Below are 22,596 nucleotides of genomic sequence, written 5' to 3'. Positions count from 1 at the left end.
CTTCACTGATGTCCCCAGGTTTGAAAGCAGGACTTGCAGCCTGCTTGGGCGGTCTCTATCCCCACACACTCCCATTTACCAACATGCCAGCTATAAACCTAATGGAGGGGTAGTAAAAACGAGTTTGCAGTTCCTTTTGCTAGATGTGGACGTGGGAGACAGCCCTCAGCTCACCCAGGAGATGTTCCCTGTGTCACTGACCTTGCTGCTTGTCCCAAGGCAGCGTTGCAGTGACTCTCTGTGGTAAAGCAATTATCCTGCTTATCTTCTACCCTGCAGATTATGGTTATTTGAAACAGTTAGACTCGGTGCAGGGGTTTTGTATTTTTTAATTTTTTCTTTTAAAATCTGTGTTAAAGAGGGCTTTTGGAAGCATCCTGAGGAGAGTGGTAGATGCCACAAAGAACAGATCACATCAATTTTCCACCTTTTCCCTTTCACCCTGGGCAGCGAGCCAGACACGCTTTCAGACAGTTTGTGGAAGGAGGCAAGCCTGGAAAGAAAAAGGCAGATATTTCTCCAATGAAGCCTGATTTCTTGAATGAGAGGCCAAAGTCCAGTATTCCCTAAAACCAAGTTGGTCGCCCAGAGGCACGTCTTCTGCTGCCATCTCCAAAACTTTCTTCAGCCAAGCCCTACAAAACTTCTCTCGCTATTCCTGCAATGATCCCATGTCTAGGCAAAAGCATGTCTGTGACCGGCTTTGCCCCAGGCACAGGCTGTGTTTGCAGACAAGGCTCCCACCACCTTTTTTGGCTGTTCCTCAGAGGCAAGCCTCCCCCCTCCGCCCCCCACGTCATTACATGTGAAGTCAGGCAACAAGTGAGGGTCACCACCCCCCCAGGGTTAGCTGAAGAAAGCAAGTGCAGCAGCCCCGAGCATCCTGCAACAGCGAGCGTTTCCCTCGCACACGCATGCGGGGTCATGCACCGCTGCCTCACCAGCAATCGCTGCAGCCGGGTCCTGAGCAGACCTCATGTGGCATTTGCTGCCCCTGCTTTGAATGCCCCTGTTCTAGTGTATTACTATTTACTGGTGAGTGACAGACATGCACCTGGGGACTGAGAATTAGGGTAAGCCCAGAAATATTCCCCACTCAAAAAAGTGCCTGCTGCCCTTAGAGAGAAAAAAGTGCTATTAAAAGAATAAGAGACTGTTAAGAGGTTGGGACTGGTCCAAAATGAACATGGTCGAGGGCCCCAGAAGATCCTGTGGAAAGCCACCTTTGAACGTGGGGGGCAAAGAGAAGATGAATAGGGGAGGTGAAAAATGAGAATTCCAGATGTTCCCTTGCAGTCCTGTTTTGGGTACAGCCGTAGGATCTAGAACAGAGAGGCACTGCCATGTTTAAGAGGGTGCACTGTGCATTTTTAATGTTCACCTTCTTCCAGCTCTTGACCAGAAGGTCTCATGTGAGGAAATGTCTTACAGGGTCTAATCCAGTACATAGCTCCAGTGCTGCAATGTTACCCTTCACAGCCCCTCCAAATAGGAGCCCTCAACATTGGGCTTATCTAGAAAGGCACATTTTTTTTAGTCAGAAAGAATTACCCGTTTTTTCCAGATGAATATGAAGGAAAATTCTGAGTCTAAGCAAGTGCTAACCACAGTGTCCAACACATGGCAGGGGCATGTCAGCAGGCTGTTCCAAGGTGGTACTTTCCAGAAGGCATATCATGGCCATTGGTGCACCGCAGCTTAAATTTTTATTTTTAAAAAAAAAACACAACAAAAACCCCAGAAAGGTGCAACATGGTGAGTCTTTAACTCTTTGCATGGCTTAGCACCAGAAGGCCAACCTTGCAAATGGGGAGAGGTCGTACCTGCCTCCTCATGCCATGGGGTGACTGCACCCCACAACGCTGCCCTGCACCATCTCGGAGCTGGAGGTGCTCCCTGATGGAGAGTGCTCTCCTTGCCCACCTCAAGGGCATCCCGTGGGACTCGCACAAGCAGATCCCTTTGGGATCAATGCATGCATTCAAGCCTGAAGAATGCTGCTCTGCCCACACCAAGTTTGCAGGCTCCTGCTGCTGGTTCCTGCTGCTGGCTCATCGTCCGCCGTCTGTCAGCGAGCAGCCCTTGACGTTTTTCTGTGACGTATCTCAGATGTCACTTAACTGCATCGCATGTCTTGGTTTCAGTTTTTAGGAAGCTGAAAGAGCTCAGGAACTAGGAAACAATTATGAGATCTGAAGATCTCAGTGTCACAGGCATTTTGTGCTGATACGGAGGCGTTCTCCCACCTTCCTGTCCGTTTGGGGAACCCTGCAACTACCCTCTCTGCTCCTCTGCCCTCCGGGCTGCAGCAGAAGCCGTTCCTCACAGATAGCCAGCCAAAGGGGGAGGGGTTTTCCCTCTCGCAGGCCCAAACCTTAGGAGAGAAAAACCCTGCTTTGCTTTTAAGCATTGTGCCAACCTTAGTAAATTCAGAGCCGTTCTATATAAACCAAAATGAAGTAGAGAAGCAGAAAAGGTGGCAGTGCTGAGACACCAGTAGCTTATTTTCCCACTTCCTTTTCTGTTACTATTTTCTCTACCAGATGCTTCTCAATCTCCACATTTGCAGCAGGGTGCAGAGGAGCAGCAGATACATCCGAATGGGCACGGCATGCCAAACTGCCGCAGCCGCTGGGGCGGACGCTCCCATGCAGTCCTGCGCTCTCAGCTACCTGAAATCCCCCAGGGCCCCGCTCCAGCCCCCCACTCTCACTTGCCCCCAAATTCCCCAGGGACTCTGCTCTGACCCAGCGCTACATTTGTGATTGCCCTGAAATCCCCCAGGGCTGCAGCTCAAAAACTACCACTGCTTTCTCTCATAGGCATGGGGGGGATTTTTTTTTTTCCCTTTGTGTAAGAGGCTCTGGGGTTCACCTTCTGGGGTGAACCGGCGCTCTGGAGACCTGGACTGCATCACATCAAGTGACTGCCGGTCAGTTAACAAGGTTTGGCCTCCGCAAAATGCAACCCCGGCCATGCTCAATCCTGTTTCTTGCTCCTGCTTCCTGCTGCTGTCCCTTCCTCGCCCATTTGCTGTAAGCCCTCAGCTGCCTCACCACCATTAAAAATAAAGGATAAAGCGAGGCAAAGGGATCACCAAGTGCCTCGAGATGCAACGTAAAGCAGCACCACTGGACATAGCAAGGACTAGCCCTGGTTTGGAAGAGGCCGGGGTCACCAGAGCGCTGAGCTGGGCCAGGCTGGGGGCTGTGGGGAGAACCCTGACCTGAAACATGGAAAGACAGGGCAGGTGTATAGGCAAAGCCTCCCAGTAACGGCTGGGGGCTCCGCTCAGGCTGTGGTGTACGAATGCTGAAATAGGAGGGGAGAGAGAAACCAAGATGGGGGCAAGCCCCCCCCAAGTCTCCCCCCCCCTCCCCGGTGCAGATGCTGAGCGGGGCCTGCAGCCAGGGCCTGCTCCCCACAGCAGGCGGCTGCCCTGGCTGGGGCTCAGCCAGGAGGAGGGGGGCTGCTCGTGCAAGCAGGGAACAGTTTCAATAGGAAAAGCAGGGGAAATGCTGAAAGCGCGTTTCGTTTTCAGCTTATTGAATGATTTATTTATTATTATTAAATAGTTCCATTGCCATGCGGTGACTTCATTTCCATGAGGCAGCTTCCCTTCCGAGTTGAGCGTCGTGCCTCTGAGATCACCAAGAGAGTCAACCCCGAAATGGAAGAAAACCCCCATCTCCCTCCCGAGCTCCCAAACCCTCCGCCCGCGGCCGGGGGAGAGCTGGGCCCCGCCGAGCGCCAGGCCGGGCTGCTCTGGGAGCGGCACTCCCGGGCCCGGCGGCGGGAGGGGCTCCGCCGGCGCCGGCTGGCGAGGAGGGGCCTGGCCCGCCGCCGGGCCGGTCGCGCCGCCCCGGTCACGGCGGAGGCGCCTCAGGCAGGCAGCGGCTGGGCAGGCCCGCGGCCGCGGCGCCGCGCCGAATGGCCCCGGGGAGCCGCCTGCCGCTCCCGAGGCGGGCCCGGCGCTGGCCGCCCCTGCTGGCAGGGCTGGCTGCGTAAGTACCCGCTGGGGCCGGGAGGAAGTCGCCTCACCCGGCGGCGCGGACCCCGGCTCGGCCTCGGCCGGCCCCGCCGTCCTTCCCCGCCTCCGCTTCTCCCAAGCGAAAGGGCCTCGCCGTCAGGGGCCGCAAACCCCGAGGAGGAGCGTGGGCTGTCGGGGGGGGGCATGGCTGAAGGTACCCGCTGGCGTTGCCAGCTCTGCCTGTGCGAGCACCCGCGGTCGTGGAGCAAGGCCAAGCCTTGCCCAGGGCCCGTCTGTTTTACCACCTCTACCAGGCCCTGCTAAAATGGCCAAGCTCTGCCTCACGCCATCAGCTGCTGGGAGCTGATCTAACCTCCTTGCCCGTGCTGTGGGCTGCATGCAGAAAGGTGTGGAACGTGGGTGCGGTCCCAATAACCTGCACACATCCCTGCAGTCCTGCCCTCGCTCTTCAGTCTTTGACTCGGCTACAGCCTGCAGCGTCATCCTGGGCTGCGGAGGACATGGCCGGCACACTTACCCGCTGGCGGGTGCATGCGGCCAGAGGTCCGTGGGGAGGCATGTGCTTTGAAGAAATACATCTTCTGAGGGAGACGCAGGTGCTAGGCCAGGTATCCAGCCTGCTGCAGCATAGCAGTAGAGGCTCGTACTGAACTGGGAAAGATTTTATTTTCAGTCTCCCTTTTTTTTTTTTTTTATAGTGTTTTCTGCATTGAAGCAGTCCTGGGGCAAAATTTGTGTCCTAAGGCGATGGAGAACTATGTGGCGTCGATGGTGCTGAGCGCGGTTGGTGACACGCTGGGCTATTACAACGGGCGATGGGAGTTCCTGCAGAGCGGCCCAGCCATTCACAAGGAGCTGGAGGAGATGGGGGGACTCGGCAACTTCAGCATCCAAGGTTGGAAAGTCAGTGATGATACGGTGATGCACTTGGCAACAGCTGAAGCCCTGGTAGCTGCTGGGAAAAACCCAAGTTTAGCACATCTGTATTCCCTGATTGCAAAGAACTACAAGGAGTGCATGAATGACATGAAGGGCAGAGCTCCAGGTAACCCCTCCGTAACACTGTCTGGGCAGGGCTGTCCTCTCACTAACATCACTCCCATTTCTTGCAGCTTGGAGCTCAGGCTGACTCAGGCTCTGCTTTTGGATGTTTATAGCATTAACTGTATTTCATGTAAATGCAAGCGTTTTCCACACACAGTACTTGTTTCAGGATGAACTAAAGGGAACAGAATAACGGAAGCTGGAGTGGTTTGGGCTTCTCTGAACTAGATGAAAAAGATACTGTTTTGCCCATGTTTACAAAGCATTTTTAGAGGCATGTTTGAGGCCTGGCCTTGAATTCAGGGGAAAGATGCTGGCTTTTGCGCTGGGGATGTGTCTTTCCTATGCTCAATGGATGAAAACCAGAAATGCAGCCATGTGTAATGCACACCCTGAGATGCTGTGTTAAAGCAGCACATTTAAACAGAATTAATACAGAACTCCTCATAATAACAGCAATAAATTACACATAAAATATATTTAAAGGCACAAAGTTCCTTGCCTGGAATAATTAAGTTTATTAAACCCAGAGTTCTGCATGTTTACTTTCTGCAACAGGACAGTCAGGCAATCATCTTTTCTGAACCCTGTACCTCCATCATCTCATTTTTCTCTGCATAGACACGATGGTGCTGAGTCTGGGTCACAGGCAACGGGGTCTGGCAGTGTGTGGCAGTATTCAGGAAGGGGCCTTGACAGGCTGTGGTAGCCAAGCCATATACAACATATTCCTGTAGTTCCTAGTTCACCCAGGCCTGCTGACCCAGCTCTTCCCTGAGGACCCTGTCTGTCTCTGTGCTCATGGCCCAGCCTCTTCTGGGTGCCTGAATTAAACTTAAATTGGAGCTAATGAGGCCGGGCCTCTAATTTGACTAGTGCAGGCAGCGTGAAGTGAAGCATCCAGGAAACACTCAAATTCAGCAATCCTATGCAAAGTTTATACATTGAGAAGAAATTGCCTAGACATGCCTATTAGGAGTTGCCAGAATATATCAAGAATGTTCTGGCTTGACATTAAACGTGGGAAAGGCGAAAGCATTTGATACCGTCCTGCATGACATCCTTGTCTCTAAATTGGAGACATGGATTTGATGGATGGACCGCTCGGTGGATAAGGGATTGGCCGGATGGTCGCACTCAATGTCTCGATGTCTGAGTGGAGAGCAGTGACGAGTGTCGTTCCTCAGGGGTCGGTGTTGGGTCCGGCGCTGTTTAACATCTTTGTTGGTGACACGGACAGTGGGACTGAGTGCATCCTCAGCAAGTTTGCCAGTGACACCAAGCTGTGTGGTGCGGCCGACAGGCTGGAGGGAAGGGATGTCATCCAGAGGGACCTGGACAGGCTGGAGAGGTGGGACCGTGCAAACCTCATGAAGTTCAACAAGGCCAAGTGCAAGGTCCTGCACATGGGTTGAGGCAATCCCAAGCACAAATACAGGCTGGGTGATGAGTGGATTGAGAGCAGCCCTGAGGAGAAGGACTTGGGGGTATTAGTGGATGGAAAACTGACTATGAGCCAGCAATGTGTGCTCACAGCCCAGAAAGCCAACCACATCCTGGGCTGTATCAAGAGCAGTGTGGCCAGCAGGGTGAGGGAGGGGATTCTCCCCCTCTACTTCACTCTCATGAGACCCCACTTGCAGTGCTGTGTCCAGCTCTGGGGCCCCCAACATCAGAAGGACATGGAGCTGCTTGTGTGAGTCCAGAGGAGGCCACAAAGATGATCAGGGGGCTGGAGCACCTCCCCTGTGAGGACAGGCTGAGCGAGTTGGGGTTGTTCAGCCTGGAGAAGAGAAGGCTCCAGGGAGACCTTATAGTGGCCTTCCAGTACCTAAAGGGGGCTACAGGAAAGGTGGGGAGGGACTCTTGATTGGGGAGTGTAGGGATAGGATGAGGGGTAATGGTTTTAAACTGAAAGAGGGCAGATTTAGATTAGAGATAAGGAAGAAATTCTTTCCTGTGAGGGTGGTGAGACACTGGCACAGGTTGCCCAGAGAAGCTGTGGCTGCCCCCTCCCTGGCAGTGTTCAAGGCCAGGTTGGACGGGGCTTTGAGCAACCTGGTCTGGTGGAAGGTGTCTCTGCCCGTGGCAGGGGGGTTGGAACTAGGTGGTCTTTAAGGTCCCTTCCAACCCAAACCATTCTGTGATGATGGTGATGATGCTCTCTTACAGCCACTGAGCATAGTGTGACAGAGCTGTGCATTTCCAAAGTAAACCAGGTTGAAAACTTGAGCAGGAATTACTCTGCTTACCTTTCCACAGTGACCTCCTACCCTTGTGTAAAGAATTAAAATATCAGTATTCTTTAACACAGGTAGTCTGAGTTGTTGGAGTAGCCTAATTAATTAAATATTTAGGAAGGGGTAATGATGCTTGCCAGGATAGCAGGACTCAGCAGGTTAAACTTCCAAGAGACTTGCTGCTGTTTCAGCAAAGGAGCATCTTGTAGTTCCCCCAGCTGGTGGGGCCTGCCACAGCTGGCAGTGAGACAGCACCTGGAAGATATTTTTGCCTCTGCTATCTAAGCTTGGTGACTAAAACCTGAGATGAAAAGGAGAAGAACCTAAAATTTAAATGTTAGTAATTAATAGCTAAGGATAATAGCCCACCTGCTGCAATCCTTCTGTGAGTAACTAAGCTGCAGTATGCCCAAAAGCAGTTCCGATTTGGAAGTGAAGAATTTTAAAGTAAGTTTGCTATGGACAGTAATCAGAGTGACAAGGAAAGGTCAGGTTATCTAGCTAAACAAAGAAATGCATCTTCTTTAGTGGGTCCATGGACACTTAGCCTCGTAAAATTTTAAGGAAAGTGGGGAAAGTAATGTGGAAAAAAATGGAAGTCTGTTGGGAATGTTGTTGAAACAGTGTTCTGGAGTGCTCCTGCCGCGGCCACAGGAAAGGTGCTCGGCTCTGAGAGCTTAAATCCTAACACTTAACAGTTTAATGCCCACTGACATACTACCAAAGGGAATACCTAATCCATATCCTGAAAAGCTGTCTGCAGTCTCTGTGCCATATTGATAAATTCTGATGATAGAAGCTGCACATCAATAACTTCTTTCGGCAGTTCAGAGTAGATGGATTTTAACTGAGAACATAACCCAAGGTGATGCTGTTCGGGCCAAAGTAAGTACTCACGGGGGAATTGCAGCCCTTAAGGCTGAGAATGGAAAGTTGCTGCTACAACTTTCACCCAACAGAGAAGAGATTCCCCCAGAACAGTGGGGGAAAGTCACATTGCTTGCCCACACAAGGGAGTCCAGACCTGAAAACCAAAACTGACAGTAACAAAGGGATTCCCACACGGTTATGAATCATCAGACGGCCACGGCAGGGTCCCTTAAGTATGCAGCTCTAGTAGAGAACTCACTGTCTTAATTTAATGGCAAGTTAATCCCTACATCCATTATTGCTAATTGTGATGTGTTGCAGCCCCAAATTCATTGTTCTTTGCAGATAACCAAGCCAATGAATTAAGCGACACAAGCATGGACATACTTCTTTCTTCGTGGTGCAACTACATCAGCCTCCACAGCTCTCCAGGGAACCTTCTGCTTCAAAACTCTTTCGGTCCAAGTCCTCTCCCTGTGGAATTATTTACCACTATGTGGTTGTTTTAAATCACCTTTTTTATGTGTATTAATTGATCCCAAACAGCATGTCTGTACTCCTGAAGAGACTAAATAAGTGGAATGGAAGCCTATTCCAGAAATAGCTTCCAGTTGTACTTGAAACTTCTTCAGGTTGTCTTTCTTTTACACACTGCTTTTTGCTTGTATTTCTTCTTTCCTTCGACCAGTACCCTCCTCAGGTTACTTTTAGATTATTATTGTTAGTACAAAGGATTCCTAACCAGGATTTGGTGGATTTCCAAAACAGAATTTCCTGATTCAGAAACTCCTACAGCAGTTTTTTTTTTAAACCTGTTTTTAAAAAAAGACCTGACAACGTGATTTCAGCTTAGTCTTCCTAAATCTGCTTTCAAATATTTTAGTATTTTAACTGTTTAAAAGCATGAGGATAATACTTGTAATACTTCATAATTCACAAGAGTCTTAGCTGTTGTATACTGGTTTGTTTTACACAATTTTTTTCCATTTGCAGGTTATCAGTAGTCACCTCCTAAAGTAATATGCACAGGCTTAAAGCTGCAAGCAAATTGTATTGTAAAATAACCAGTCTGTCTTTACAGGTTAAGCCTTGTCATCTTCCTCATTTTCTTTTGACTACACTTAATGTGAGAACAATTTCACTTTTTAGCAAGGACTGAGTTGCCTGGTCTCAACCTGCCCAAACATGTCCTGAAGAAATGTCTTTCTTGCAGTTCCAGCAGGATTGCAGAGTCGTTTTGCTTTTGTTATGCAGATTTTGATTTTAAGCTACCCTAGTCCCTTTGCTCTTTCCCCGTCCTCTTGTCTTCCTGGCAGAAGGTCTGTTTTACCAGGAATATATGAATAGTCAGCACAGCTTTTAAAAACGTGGCTTTGTTTGACAGGTTCTTTTTAATGTCCTGTTATAGGTCATAAGTGCAATGCTTAGTATAGTTAGATTTTTGAAAAAATGCCGCAATTTTCTGTAATCATCATAAAGTTGGAAATTCTACTGATATCCCTCTTAACGATTTTGATACATAGCAGCCAGCACTGAATTAATAAACTACATGAAAGGCAGATTTAGAGGCCTGAACACATTCTCGCTTTGAGACGTCACAGAAACAAACTCCCAGGCAGTGCAGTTAGAGGGTGGTGGTGATGAGTCTCGGCAGAGCCCGGTGCTACCCACACCAAACATTCTGCCTAGAATGTTTCTTCTTCCAGCAGAGAAACACGGCCCTGCAGTTTTCACTGTAAATCACCATGAAGAAGGATATGTAAGGAAGATCTGGACTGATCCAGGGGTTGGCTGGCCATGTGGCACCACAAAACCAGCAGGTCTCATCTACTGGGAAGGGTGTGACAGTGGCATCACGCGAGGGGCTGGTGTGCCAGCACAGCAGGCATGGACAAGGCCGGTGAAGTATCAGGTCTGGTTGGTGCCTGGGTCATGCTGTGAGGAATTCAGGAGAGCTGAATTCAGAGTGGCCTGGCGCTGTGGGCCGTGCCGATTGGCAACCTGTTTTTTCTGATGGGGGGAGACTTGCATAGGCTGTTTCCATTCTCAAAGTTGATTTCAGTTGACAGGCTTGGGGGCAAATAGCCCAACAGCCAGAGGATCAAGCTGCATTTTCAGTTGAGACAACCATTCTCGGGGTGCTGATCCACCCGTTCACACGACAGAGGGCTGTATCCTGCGTTGATCTAATAAGCCTATAATGTAACAACACTGCTGGAAAAGAAAGACGCTAAAGACACAGACCAGCACATGACCTTATTCCTGACAGCAGCCAGCCATTATGTATTTTTAGCACATGTCCAGAAGCCAGTCTTAAAGCTGGATACGGAGTTATTTCAGTTGCGAGGGTGCTGTAAATGCCGTGTGCAGGTAAAATAGCCATATACCAAATCCTACTGCCGAGCATATACATGAAAGTGCAGAGGTGATGAAGAGCTCTGCAAAGTACTTAGTGCAGTGATCATGGTGACTGAATTGCACAAAAGGTTACTGAATTGTAGAGTTCAGTCAAGTTTCTTAACCAGGCTTCTTCCTTGCTACTCTATTTTATTTAGCTTGACTTTCAAAGTAGCAGAACACTTGCAAGTTTATCAGCTACCTCTCCCAGTTAGGCAGCAAACTATAGGAGCAACGGCCTAATTTTGGGTGTGTGAGCATGTCAGCTGCTGCTGTTACGCTGTGTGTCTGAGAGAGGACTGGGCACGCTGTGGTTAGAAGATTAGTCTTTTGAGCCCACTTTTGCCATTGTCCAAAACATTAAACTTAAACAAACTGCTTGAAACCTGCCCTCAATTTACCTTTCTGCTGGAAAAGAAGTATTTCTGATTTGGCCAGAAGACTAGGAGAAAAAGACAAGGTAGAAGAGAATCAAAGATAACTTATTTTTTTTAAACTTGTTTCCTCTTCCTTGCACACAAGCATTTGGGCTTAACTCTCCAAACATGTTTCACGGTCTTGGCTGGGGAAGCTGGCCAGGCTCTGAAATTTGGATGTGTTTGTACAGATGGCTTTATCCTATGAATGTGCTGGACTAACAAGTGAGGTTCTGAAGAAGCAGCAGAGTAATTTCTTTGAAAAGTAAATAGCAGAACTATGAAAGAAATGGAGGTGGGCAAAGAGGAGTTATGGTGTGGCTTCCCACCAGAAGAGAGGCAAAATTGCACAGTGAGCAGGAGAAAACTGAGGAAGAGGGACAAAGTATATACAGACTTGAGTAGAGTGGAGCATGAAAGGCCGTTGCTTCTTGTAATGTAAGAGGGATGTTTAAGGAAATTGTCAAATGGCAGTTTAAAACAAAAAGAAATGCTTTACCTAACAAATCATGGCTCTGGTTACCATGGGATGTTGAAGGAGTCTGAAGGCATGCATGGGTTCAAGCTAAGGAGACCAGTTGATGGTGGCTAGGTCGGCTGGGGGTTACTGAACACACTGCTTCAGGTCCATCTTCTGACTCGAGCAGGCTGTGCTCCTCTGTCTGCTGGAAGCCAGGCAGGTCTTCTTGGGGAAACATTGGCCTTGCCTCATTTTTTATAGTCTTTACATAGTTATCAGTTAGTGGCTGTGTTTGGAGATGAGCTACTGGGCTGGACAAACCTTTGGTCTTGCCTAGTACAGTTGTTCTTCAGCTTATTGAAGAGGAGTACAGTAAAGCCAGTTATGTAGACTACGTTGCAGTGAGGTAGATACTACATCCATCGCTTCCTGACAAACCTAAACTGCAGCAAGGGAGATCTGGAAAACATTTCCTATCAGTGAGGCAATGGGAAAGATGCCTGTGAGCTTGTGGGGTCTCTGCCTTTAAAAGGTCCTGTAAAGAGGCTAAACAAGTGAAAAAGCAGAGGTACTTTGCTGTGTCTTGAGTGAGGGATCCTCCAAACCTCCTTTCTGTTTCTATCTATCTATCTATCTAGATACATGTGTACATATTATACCTAATATATATAGTATATATGTTTTATAGATAAGTTATTAAATAAATAACATGAAACGTAAATATAAACAATGTAAATAAATCAGCAGTGGCGTGTTTCTTACCCCTCTAGACTTTTTAGTTATTTCTACAAACAGGAATTATCAGGTCTGCTTGGGAGTATGCAGGATGCACCAGCAATTTAAGGCAGGATATGTATGTGAGCAGACAAGTGATGTTTTTAAAGAGAAGCTCGAATCCCTTACGCAGAGTAATGCTTCCTTCCCCGCTATCTTGCCTGTCTTCCCTCGGTTCCCAAGTTACGTGACTCTGTCTCCTACTGATGCGTGTTTCTGTTTCTTTTTCTTTCTTGGGCTCTGCTGCTCCTGTCCAGGTGCCATGTGTCAGGAAAACGCGCTGAAGCTGGATCCAGGGCGGCCGGATGGCTGGAGGATCCCGTTCAGCCCCCGGGCAGGAGGCTGTGGGGCTGCCATGCGCTCCATGTGCATTGGGCTGCGGTTCTGCCACCCCGCTGAGCTGGACACGCTGGTGCAAGTCAGCATCGAGAGCGGCCGAATGACCCACCACCATCCCACCGGCTACCTGGGGTCCCTGGCTTCGGCCCTCTTCACGGCTTTCGCAGTGAACGGCGTGCCCCCCCCAGCCTGGGGGAAGGGGCTGCTGGAGGTGCTGCCGCGAGCAAAAGCCTACGTGCGGGACACCGGCTTCTTCGTGGAGGAGAACATGGGGCAATGGTGAGCTGTGCTTCCAGCACCGGGCTTTGTTAAAACTACAGTAAACCTCACGTGGGAGAGGGCGAGCTCTGTTTATACTTAAGCTTCAGTACACATTATTATAAACCCCTAGAGCAGCACATGCCTGCCGTGGGGCCGAATCTATTCAGAAAGTCTCTGAAGTCCACTTTAACAAAAAAAAAAAAAAAAACCTGACAGATTGTGTTTGGGTTGTGTAGTTGTGACATTTTTTGGATCCAGTATGAGGTAGCTAGACTTGTCATCTCAAGCAACTGTGATCTGATGAAAGATGAGAAGCGGGGCTGGGGAACAGCACCAGGCTTAGGGCTGTGCTCAGTTTGAAAGTTATAACCAAATCTGGCTGCAGATTCAGTGCGCTCCGTGCGCAGGGGCACACACAGGGCAGAGGTACTCTGAATCTGGGAGGATGACTCAGTTCTCGCTCTGAGCCTTTGAATCCTGCACAGCGCGACAGCAGCAGGTGCTGGGCTGCCTTCTCCCATGTGGCTGGAGGGAGGGGAAATCTAACTCACTGAAACATGTCCTTGTGCCTCTTACTGTAAATCATGTCCCTAGTTTGACAAATGGGGGACGCCTACCATTTTGCCGAGCCATCGCTCTAGGGTCCTGACGTGGCACGTTTTCAGCTGGCGCCCGGCACGCCTGCAGGGAGCTCGGGTATATCCTTCTGCGGTGGGACGTCTCCGACAGCTCCTCCATCCCGTCTCCTGTTTTACAGGCATTACTTTGAAGAGCAATGGGAAAAATACCTGGCGGAGAGAGGCATATCGGATGGGGTCTCGCCGCCCACCTTCCCCCCCAGGTATGGCGTGGAAGAGAGAGATTCGTTCTACACCTCCCTCAGCTACGACGGCTGGGGGGGCAGCAGCGGGCACGACGCCCCCATGATCGCTTACGATGCGCTGCTGGGCGCAGGGGACTCCTGGGCAGAGCTGGCTCACCGGGCTTTCTTCCACGGGGGCGACAGCGACTCCACCGCCGCCATCGCAGCCTGCTGGTGGGGGGCCCTGCACGGCTTCCGGGGGGTCCCTGCCTCCCTCTACACCCACCTGGAGTACAGGGGCCGCCTGGAGCAGGTGGCCAAGGACTTGTACCACATGGCCTCGGCCAGGGGGCGGCAGGGTCACACCTAACGCCCCTCGCTCACTCAGGGTTTTGCAAACTCTGTTTGCAAACCCACTGGCCTGAAGCACGCGAGTGTAAATCAAAGCCAGGCCTGCTTTTTCTGTTTGGGTCGGCTTGAGTAGGGGAGGCCATTTCGGAGCTAGCAGCTTGGGGCTGGTGGGTGGAGGGAAGCAGTGACAAGGTGGTTTGATGGGAGCACGCAACGGTGCCACGCTCCAGCAGCAGGACCCACAGCAAAACCCCCTCAGGCTGCCCCAAACCAGGGTCCTGCCCTTACAAGCATGTCAGAAGGGGTCAGGGACACATGCCTGAGTGCAGGGAGTGTACATGGGCTGGCAGTGATGCTCCCTGGCAAACCTGCAATGGCTAGCCCAAGCCAGTACTGTCAACGGGGAGTGCTGGGGACACCCCCTGCCATCTAGTGCTGAGCACCTGTAGGGCTAAACCCCTGCTTCTCAGCAGAGAGCCCAGGATAACCCCCTGAGGGGAGCGGATGGGGGGCAAACAGCCAGTTGTGATGGGGGCAACAGATTTTTTTCATTCAGTTATTTTATCAGATGATATGTCTTGTTTCAAATGAATGTGGGGAAAAAAAAAAACCCAAACCCAATCTTAGAGCTGCATTAGCAGTGCATTTTGCACAATTTCACAGCACTTTTGCTACACAGGTAAGAATATATCACACTACTTCCCTATTTCAGTTAACGTCAGAGTTCAAGACTACTGACCAAACCCTTACTCAAGGTAAAAGTGGGTAATGAGAATTAACAGGTTGCATTTTACATCAACTTAAGCAACTTCTGTAGTGAACTATATTCTTCTGCTTACATCAAGGTTACTAAAGATTGTTTGCTTAACATTTGCTATGGATAATTCTATTAAAAAGTATGTTTTTTCTTCAAATCCAGACTATGAAACAGCAAAGTCATTATTTTTTAGAGCATTTCAAAAACGGTGTATCTCATTCAATAAATAGACCTGACATGCCTCTGTTAAATGTTATATTCTATTATGGGATGAATTAAGGGATGGGAGGGAGAAGTATGAAGAGTCAGAGCGTGCAAGGTGTCTGCAAACTCCAGCTCACAAGAGAGACGAGATGCGCTACAGGGCGGGAGGACAGTTAATGCATCAGGGAATAGGGGTGGTGGGAGAGGGAGAGGCTGCCTAAAAGGGGGAGTTCGACACACCTTTATGCAGGGACTGTGCGTAAGGGCATAATGAAAGCCCAAATCTGACAAAAACCAGCAGCGATAGGATTCACAATTTCAACACGGTTTACTACAGCTCTCAGGTGTGTTGTATAAAACATGTTTTAGTGCAACATAGTACAAAGTTTTTGTTGTTTTTTTTTAAAAAAAAAACCCAAACATTTTTCCACATCATGCATGGATAGGGTATCTCTCTTTCTTCTCAGGTTTGTTACAGAAAGTTACAGCAGAGAGAGTGGTTTGAAAAGTTTTGTGTTAAAACTCGTTACAGGAAGAGTCTGCCTTATAAAAACAGAGAGAAGTTTGAGACTGGGCAACACACTGCCAGAGCAAGGGAGAAATGTCACCGACAAGGTACATTCAGGGACCACCGTGGGAGCCACTTCCTGGGAAAGCCTGGGCTCGGAGCAGGAACCGCAGGGCTGGGACCTGTTCCAGCCAGGGGGAAGGGGCCGTGGGACAGCCCTCCAGGAGGGCCCTGCTCTGGAGCAGAGAGGCTGGCGAGGCGGCTCTCCCAGGAAAGAACGGCTCCTGCCGACTTCATTTTCTCTTTTTTCCCTTAAAGCTGAAATGAGCTGCAGTTCCTGCCCGGGAGCAGTATGTACAGGAGATACTACATTTACGAAACAATACCCACTGGCTGCAGCTGCTGCTGTTTGCACCTCGGTTCTTCATTTCCATTCACTTCTCATCCCACTCCTCTCTTTGCAGACGCCTTATGCAGAAAGGGAAGACAAGTGTGTGGGTGTGTGATACATCTATATATAGGAGTGTGATATTCTGCATATGCTGGGGCCAGTAAGCAGTTATGTCTCGAGGAGGCAGACTTCGCAGAGGGATGAGTGAAATTTGGGCTTCCCAGCAGAAGGAGAAACCAATGCGGTTCTGGTGGAGGAGTAGAGGTGGCTGACTTAGAATGCCCTGGCACGGGACAGTCCGCGGCCACGTGGTCCTCTCCCAGCTGGGAGAGAGGGTGTGCGGTGCAGATCTCCCACCCGAGGCTTCACCACCTCTGGAAACATCAAGGCATCAGGGTCTAACCGACTAGTGCTACAGAGCATCTGCTGAGGTCCCCTTCTCTTCACGAAGAGCAGTCCGACCCTCCCAAGGAGGGCAACGGCTGTGGGTATGGCACCTCTCACACATGAGGGGGGGTGCAGGGGGGGCGGGTCTTGCAGCTGCGCCCGTCCGCCCCGGTTGGCTTCAGCCATGCTGCAAAAAATAAATGGCCGGATTTGCCAGGAAGACATCAAGGAAGACAACAAAGGCCATTTTTGGCAAACATTTTCTTCCGCCAGACATAACGCTTAGGGCGTATGGGGGAGGAGGCGGTTTCCTCCACAGGACAGGGCAGGGGTACTTGGCATTACGGGGTACGGGAGCTCAGGTGCCCCATGTGGCGAGAGCCCTGGTTTGGTTCACGAGAGCCATATCTTTCACAGAAAGAACAGCATTTCCTGCCACAGTGACTGCCTACGACAAGAGCAGGTGACTTTGCCAGGAGGGGGAGCTTATGGAGAAATGTTTTCTACTCCTTAAGCCCCAGAAACGAAAAACGGCAGATACACGCACAAGCGCAGGGGAAGATTTCTCTCGGCCCAAGGGGACAGGGAAGCCCACAGGGTGCCGCTGCGGTGCAGGCTCCTTGCCTTGTCCAAGCTCACGCCGGGAAGTAGTGCAAGCTGCAGGGAAACTTGTGACACATGGTGGTTAACTGCATGTCCCCGCTGCGTGGCATGGCTGCAGCTGGGCTCCTTGGCTGAACCATCCAGGGGCCATGAACCCAACCGTGGAGCTTCCCCTTTCTAGAGTCATTACTTTGGTCATGTTGAAGTCTTCAGAGACTGAATCCAGCCACCCGTCCCCAGGCGACTGGGGCACAGAGGGGACCCGCCTCGTTAGAGGTGGCAGCATGGACACCAGGGAGGAGCACGACTCTGGACCGTACGAGGACACTCTTTGCTACCAACAATGTCAGGGCTTTCAGGTGTCCTCCTTCCACCCCCCACTTCAGTTCCTGGAGACAAACGAAATTGCTTTTGTCCTGACTGCAAGTGCGCTGAATATTCAGTCTAAGACCTGGGAATGCTCCCAAAAGGTGAATTGCTCCCTCCTGAGAGGGCAGTAAGATGGAGGCAAGAAGATGCTGAGGCTACAGCCAGTCTTTGAGATGGACCTCCCGATAGCCCAGCTAACCCCTCTGGAGGCGGACTTGGCTTTGTTTTGGTAGAGGGAGGAGCTAGCTCAGCACACCTTGGGAAAAGACCTTCTTCACTGTGGCATCGAGTCTGAGGAGGAAAAACCAGTCTGTTTTGGAAAACATATACATTTACTTCCAAAGAGATCATCCCAGGACCAAACGCCCCCTGGGAACTTCTCACTGTGTGGAGGGCAGGGGAAGCCTACAGTTCTTTGAGTGACCGAAAAAGAAACGACAACAAAAAAGTAACGGCCCAAAAGACAGCAACTGATGGGAACAAAATGAATCCGAGAGGAACATCCGCTATGTACAGCAAGCGCAGGGACCCTCCGTCCATTGGGGTGAGGGGGTGCGTTCCCACAGGCGCTGGAGGACGCCTCGGACCTTCCCGTCCCCACCGGCTGGGCGCTCCGCAGAGCTCAGCCGCCGCATTGGAGCACAGACACGGAAACAAATGAAACAAGAACAACAAAACCCACTCTGTTCCTTAGGGTTCCTGGTGTGTCTCTGCTTCTCTCTCTCTGCGTGTCCCCCCCGGGCGCCTCTGCCTCTTTAGTCTATGGTTCCCGGGTGGATGCTGAGGACCGGCGGCTCTAGGCAAGTGGGAGAGTAGTTGAGATGAGGCTCTTTGATCCACAGCAAGGGGACTCCATTCTTGCCCTCTGAGTTCTTGCTGGAGTTTCGGCTCTTGAACCGCACCAGGAGGATGGTGATGATCAAGATGCCGAAGATGGGGAAGGGGTAGAAGAACACAAAGTAGAAGAGGGCATCGTTGGAGCAGATGACAGACTGCAGGGTGGAGCCTGGAAAAAGACACAGGACGGTCACATTTCCTGGCTTCTCTGCAACATAGGGCCTATAAACTTCTTCAGAAACAAAAAACCCAGATGCTCGTTAATCTGTGTCAATGCAGGAGATGGGGCTATGAGAAAAATACCAATACTGGAAAACAGAGCAGCACAAGAAAGTTATCTCAGGGCATGTTTTGGCTTTATCCCCCTCCCCAAAGTTTCACTAGGAAGTCCTCCCTGGTGCAGATTTTATGATACCTTATAAAGCGGCGAGCCTCACAAGCGTTGATTCCCTCAGCTCGGAGGCAGCACCCCAGGGTACCTCCCTCCAGGGCCTACAAAACTCTCATGATACCAGTTATCTCTGGGGCCTCTAAACCATCTGATGGCTTCAAGAATTGCTGGGAAGAGACCCTTGTACCACAGCCTGCACCCCTGTGCAGAGCTAAGCCAAGTTCCAGGATGTTTCCCAAGGGGAAGGGTTAAACCCCAGCCGGGGGCAATGTCCGCCCCCACTGACCTGAGACATACCAGGCGGTAGGTGTTGTGGGGTGGGCAGCCCCAGCACAGAGCTAAGCGCAATGCGGATGCTCAAGCCCAAGCAAGAGCTGGGCTACGAGCCATCAAGCTGACTGGAAAAGCACCGGCACTGGCACAGACTTGCCCCAGTGCAGTTGAGACCCAGTCCCACTCACCCCTTGGCCTTTTTATCATGGTTGAACCAAGATGCAGGGGATGGATGCCAGGGCCATGCCCCCAGGAGGGTCATTGCCTCTTCTCACCTGCATCCTGCACATGAACGGCGACCATCCCCGACTCCTCCTCTGCCAGCCGGTACCACACGCCGTTGGGGTCCGCCAGCCACTCCTCCACACGGCAGGAGTAGTTGCCCGTGTCAGCACCGCCGGCCTGCAGCACAGTCAGCCGGAAGAGGACTGCAGAGAGCCTCTGGAAGCGCAGGCGGCCCTCCCAGCGACCGGCCTCGGGGCTGAAAACAGCATCAGGGCCCACGCTCAGAACCGCCTCCTTCTCCTCCTCCTCCTCCTCCTCCTCCTCCTCTGCATGGCCACCCGCCTCTTTGGCCCGCAGGTTGTACCACGTCACTGCAAAGTGGGACTCTGGGCTGGAGCGGGACAGGATGCTGCAGTCCAGCGGGAAGGACTCCTTCTCCTGCACCGTGAGGTTGGCGGTGGCCGTGTCCACCTGCAGGGTGGGATCTGAGATGACAAAAGGGGAGAGGTGAGCACTGAACAAAATGCTATCGCCAAAGCCACCCTGCCCCGGCGCAAACTGACTGTCACAGCTCTGGCGCTGGGCGTGATCCAAGCAAAACCCAAAGGCTTGACGCAGCCTGCCGAGTCCCACAGGTACCTCTGTGGTCAACCCCACAGGCACAGCAACCTCACCCCACCGCACGCCGCCTGGCACAGGGTCAAACAGGAGCTTGGCTGCGAGCGTGGCGCTACCGCCCTGCCCACGCAGACCCTCGCACCAACTAACGGGTGTGCGTGTGAGCAGAGAAAGCTGCTGCAGCTCATCCAGACGTGCTACGAGAACATGCCAGGAAATACTGAGGTTTGGTGCATGTGCTGAGGAGCAATGTACTACTACTCCTCAGCTACCGGTGCAAAGAACACTGCACTCCGTGCTTATTTTTTATTTCTTTAGAGCACTCAAAAGACGAGAAAATCAGCATGACAGAAGAGGAGAGGACTTTTTCCAGCAATTTGGGAAGTTATTTAGGTAAGAGGTTCCTCCATGGAGATGTCGTCAGCACACACACAGCAAGGACATTTTCAAAAGTGTCCGTCTCTTGTCTTTTTTCTCTAGTGCTTGCTGCAAAGCTAAAGAGATGTTTCTACCTAACTGAGATACAGCGGCCAGAACCCAGGAGGAGTTGATTAAAGGCTGACTTCAAGAGCAATTAACATTTGGTTTAGTCATCTTGCCAGGGAACACATACTCCAGGGATCGCAATCAGTCCGGATCTAAGCTTTCATTTAATGATTAAAAAGCCCTTTCTGACGTGGAGGCTGAGCAAGAAGGGCAGGCTGATAGCTCACCAAAGAGAGAGGAGCCTTCTCCTCCTGCAAAGAGAGCTGGGCAAGCCCTCCCTTGCACAGATCTTGGGCGTCCCTGCAGGACGGGGCTGCTGTCCCCCAGCTCTCAGCAGCCGCGGGGCTGCTGTGCCCAGTGGGGCTTCTCATTACAGCCCCTGCCCTATACTTCTTAAATGGTCCCATAATGAAAATCTTCATTAAGGCCAGAGCTCTTCAGGCCATAGGCAACATGAGAGTTTTCAGCTCACATCTTTCCCCAGGAAGACTCCTGTGCAGAAACAGGAATGAGGTAAGTCCTGAGACAAGGTAAATCGGATCTACTGAGGTAAAAAGGAGGAAGGGAAGGAAATGGCTTGTTGAAATCAACACAAATCCTCCCACACCTCAGCAGGTTAAGCAGAAAGAGGAGAACTGCTGTCTGAAGGTGCTGAGAGGTTTTTTTCTCCCCACTTTGCTCATGATTATAGTCCTGAAAGATGAGCATGGAGATCCTCATTAATGAGACATGAGTCACAAGCTACACTATTTTTAAGTGTAGTCATTTTGTTAGCTACTGGCTGCCATGAAAGAAAAACAAACAACAACAAAGCACTTTTTAGAAAAAAATGATCCTGAATTAGTGCACCCCCAACTCCCTCTCTTCTTTCCACTCCACATCTTCCACAATTCAAAATGAGCCTCAAGGATTTCCTCTGCCATTCATTCCCCACTCCATCAGGGCTGGCAATTCTCAGCCTGGACGAAGGGCTGCACTTAACAATGGAGCAGGCATGCAGGGTACAGGGATTGTCTCGGGGGGAGGTCTCTGCTCAAGCCATCTTGGTCAGCAAAGCTTCCCAAGCAAGGACCTGGCAGATAAGGGCTGTACCGTCCCCTGAGAGAGCTCCTCCTTCACACTACAAATCTTCTCTGCCAGGAATGACCACTAAAACCTTTCCAGAATCTTACCCTTTTGCCAGCTGTGTTGCCAGAGTTACGAGGCTGACACCTTGCTGGAACAGGCAGGCATAAAGCACCACAGCAGTACTTGCAGAGCGGTTGCTTTACATGCTGGAAAGTACCCAGCAAATGAGGATCATAACTGTTATTTGACCTGCAGACTTTAAGACAGACATTTAATCTTCAGTCATTTGCCTCATGAACTAGAGAATCCATATTTTCCAAGGTAAATTGTCCTTGCAGCTTATCTGTTATTAAAATAGATGGAACTTAGCAGAGTACCCTGGGAATCTGCTTTTGAGGGCTTAGGAGTCCACGAGCACTGGTCAGTCTTTAAGAACCACCTTTTAGAAGCACAGGAGCAGGCAACTGCACTGTGTCCTAAGTCAAGCAAGCGGGGTAGAAGACCAGCTTGGCTGAACAGGGAACTCCTTGTGGAGCTCAAGAGGAAAAAGAAATTGTACGATCTCTGGAAGCAAGGTCAGGCTTCACAGGAAGATTACAGAGCTGTGGTTCATATATGAAGGGAGAAGACACAGAAGGCCGAAGCTCAATTAGAGCTGAAACTGGCCAGTCAGATAACAAGAAGGGCTTTTTAAAGTATGTTAATAGCAAGAGGAGGTCTATGGAAAGCATTGGACCAATACTTGTTGGAGACGGTCATCTGACTACTAGGGATGAAGAAAAAGGGGAGGCATTCAATGCTTTTTTTTGCCTTGGTCTTTAATAATACTGACAGACTCTGAGGTATCTGGTCCCCTGAGTCAGAGGACCACGAGTGAGGGAACAGCGACTTTCCATTTGTGGCCACTGTAATTGCAAGGGAGCAGCTGTATCAGCTGAATGCTCACAAGTCCGTGTGGCCTGACAGGATTCATTCCAGAGTAGTGAAGGAGCTAGCGGATGTTATAGCAGGATCCCTCTCAATCATCACTCAAAGGTCTTGGGAGCCTGGGGAGGTCCCTGCTGACTGGAAGTTAGCCAGTGTTATTCCAATTTACAAAGAGGGCGTGGGAACTACAGACCTGTTAGTCTAAGATCAGTTCCTGGAAGGATTATGGAGAAGATTACACTGGATACTATTGAAAGGCATTTAAAGAATAATGCAATCATCAGGCACAGTCAACATGGGTTCACAAAGGGAAAGTCCTGTTTAGCTAATTTAATATCCTTCTATGATAAGGTCACCTGCCCAGTGGATGTAGTTTTTCTGGATCTCAGTAAGGCTTTAGTATCCCTTTAGTAAGGGATACTGTCCCTCACAGCATCTTTCTGGACAGAAGGAGGGCAACAAAGCTGGTGAAAGGGCTGGAAGGAATGTCCTGTGAGGAGCAGCTAAGGACTCTGGGTTTGTCTAGTTTGGAGAAAAGGAAGCTGAGGGGTGAACTCACCACTCTCTACAGCTTCCTGAGGAGGGGAAGTAGAGAGGGAGGTGCTTA

General features: G+C 50.5%; 2 protein-coding genes across 4 annotated transcripts in view; one reads left to right on the top strand and one right to left on the bottom strand.

Annotated features, from left to right (window-relative positions):
* The first annotated feature begins 3,866 nt into the window (after window positions 1–3,866).
* Window positions 3,867–14,953, top strand: ADPRH (ADP-ribosylarginine hydrolase). 2 transcript variants are annotated; one of them, XM_074812964.1, is made up of 4 exons: window positions 3,867–4,004; window positions 4,690–5,036; window positions 12,450–12,810; window positions 13,550–14,953. In XM_074812964.1, exons 1-4 carry the CDS (start codon window positions 3,931–3,933, stop codon window positions 13,962–13,964), a joined length of 1,197 nt encoding a protein of 398 aa, XP_074669065.1. In that variant the 5' UTR covers window positions 3,867–3,930; the 3' UTR covers window positions 13,965–14,953. The 2 variants fall into 2 exon arrangements, with proteins under 2 accessions (XP_074669065.1, XP_074669075.1); XM_074812974.1 differs by lacking the exon at window positions 3,867–4,004 and adding an exon at window positions 4,112–4,599.
* A 262-nt stretch (window positions 14,954–15,215) lies between these two features.
* The window catches only part of IGSF3 (immunoglobulin superfamily member 3), a 98,003-nt gene continuing 90,622 nt past the window's right edge, over window positions 15,216–22,596 (bottom strand). For both annotated transcript variants that reach the window (XM_074812952.1, XM_074812960.1), the window contains 2 exons: window positions 18,941–19,375; window positions 15,216–18,170 (listed from right to left, as the gene is read on the bottom strand). In XM_074812952.1, coding sequence (XP_074669053.1) covers window positions 17,920–18,170; window positions 18,941–19,375 — 686 coding nt within the window. In that variant the 3' untranslated portion in view covers window positions 15,216–17,919. The remainder of the gene's footprint in view (window positions 18,171–18,940; window positions 19,376–22,596) is intronic.

This window comes from Strix aluco, chromosome 2 (assembly GCF_031877795.1).
Source record: "Strix aluco isolate bStrAlu1 chromosome 2, bStrAlu1.hap1, whole genome shotgun sequence".
In the NCBI taxonomy this organism is placed as follows: domain Eukaryota; kingdom Metazoa; phylum Chordata; class Aves; order Strigiformes; family Strigidae; genus Strix; species Strix aluco.
This window is presented reverse-complemented; position numbering and strand designations above follow the sequence as displayed.

What these genes read in the sequence shown, in the direction of transcription:
- ADPRH (XM_074812964.1), top strand. Translation starts at nt 3,931, where the DNA reads ATGGCCCCGGGGAGCCGCCTGCCGCTCCCGAGGCGGGCCCGGCGCTGG. An exon ending in CATGAAGGGCAGAGCTCCAG is followed by an intron (nt 5,037 to 12,449) that starts GTAACCCCTCCG and finishes GCTCCTGTCCAG; the next exon opens with GTGCCATGTGTCAGGAAAAC. An exon ending in GAGGAGAACATGGGGCAATG is followed by an intron (nt 12,811 to 13,549) that starts GTGAGCTGTGCT and finishes CCTGTTTTACAG; the next exon opens with GCATTACTTTGAAGAGCAAT.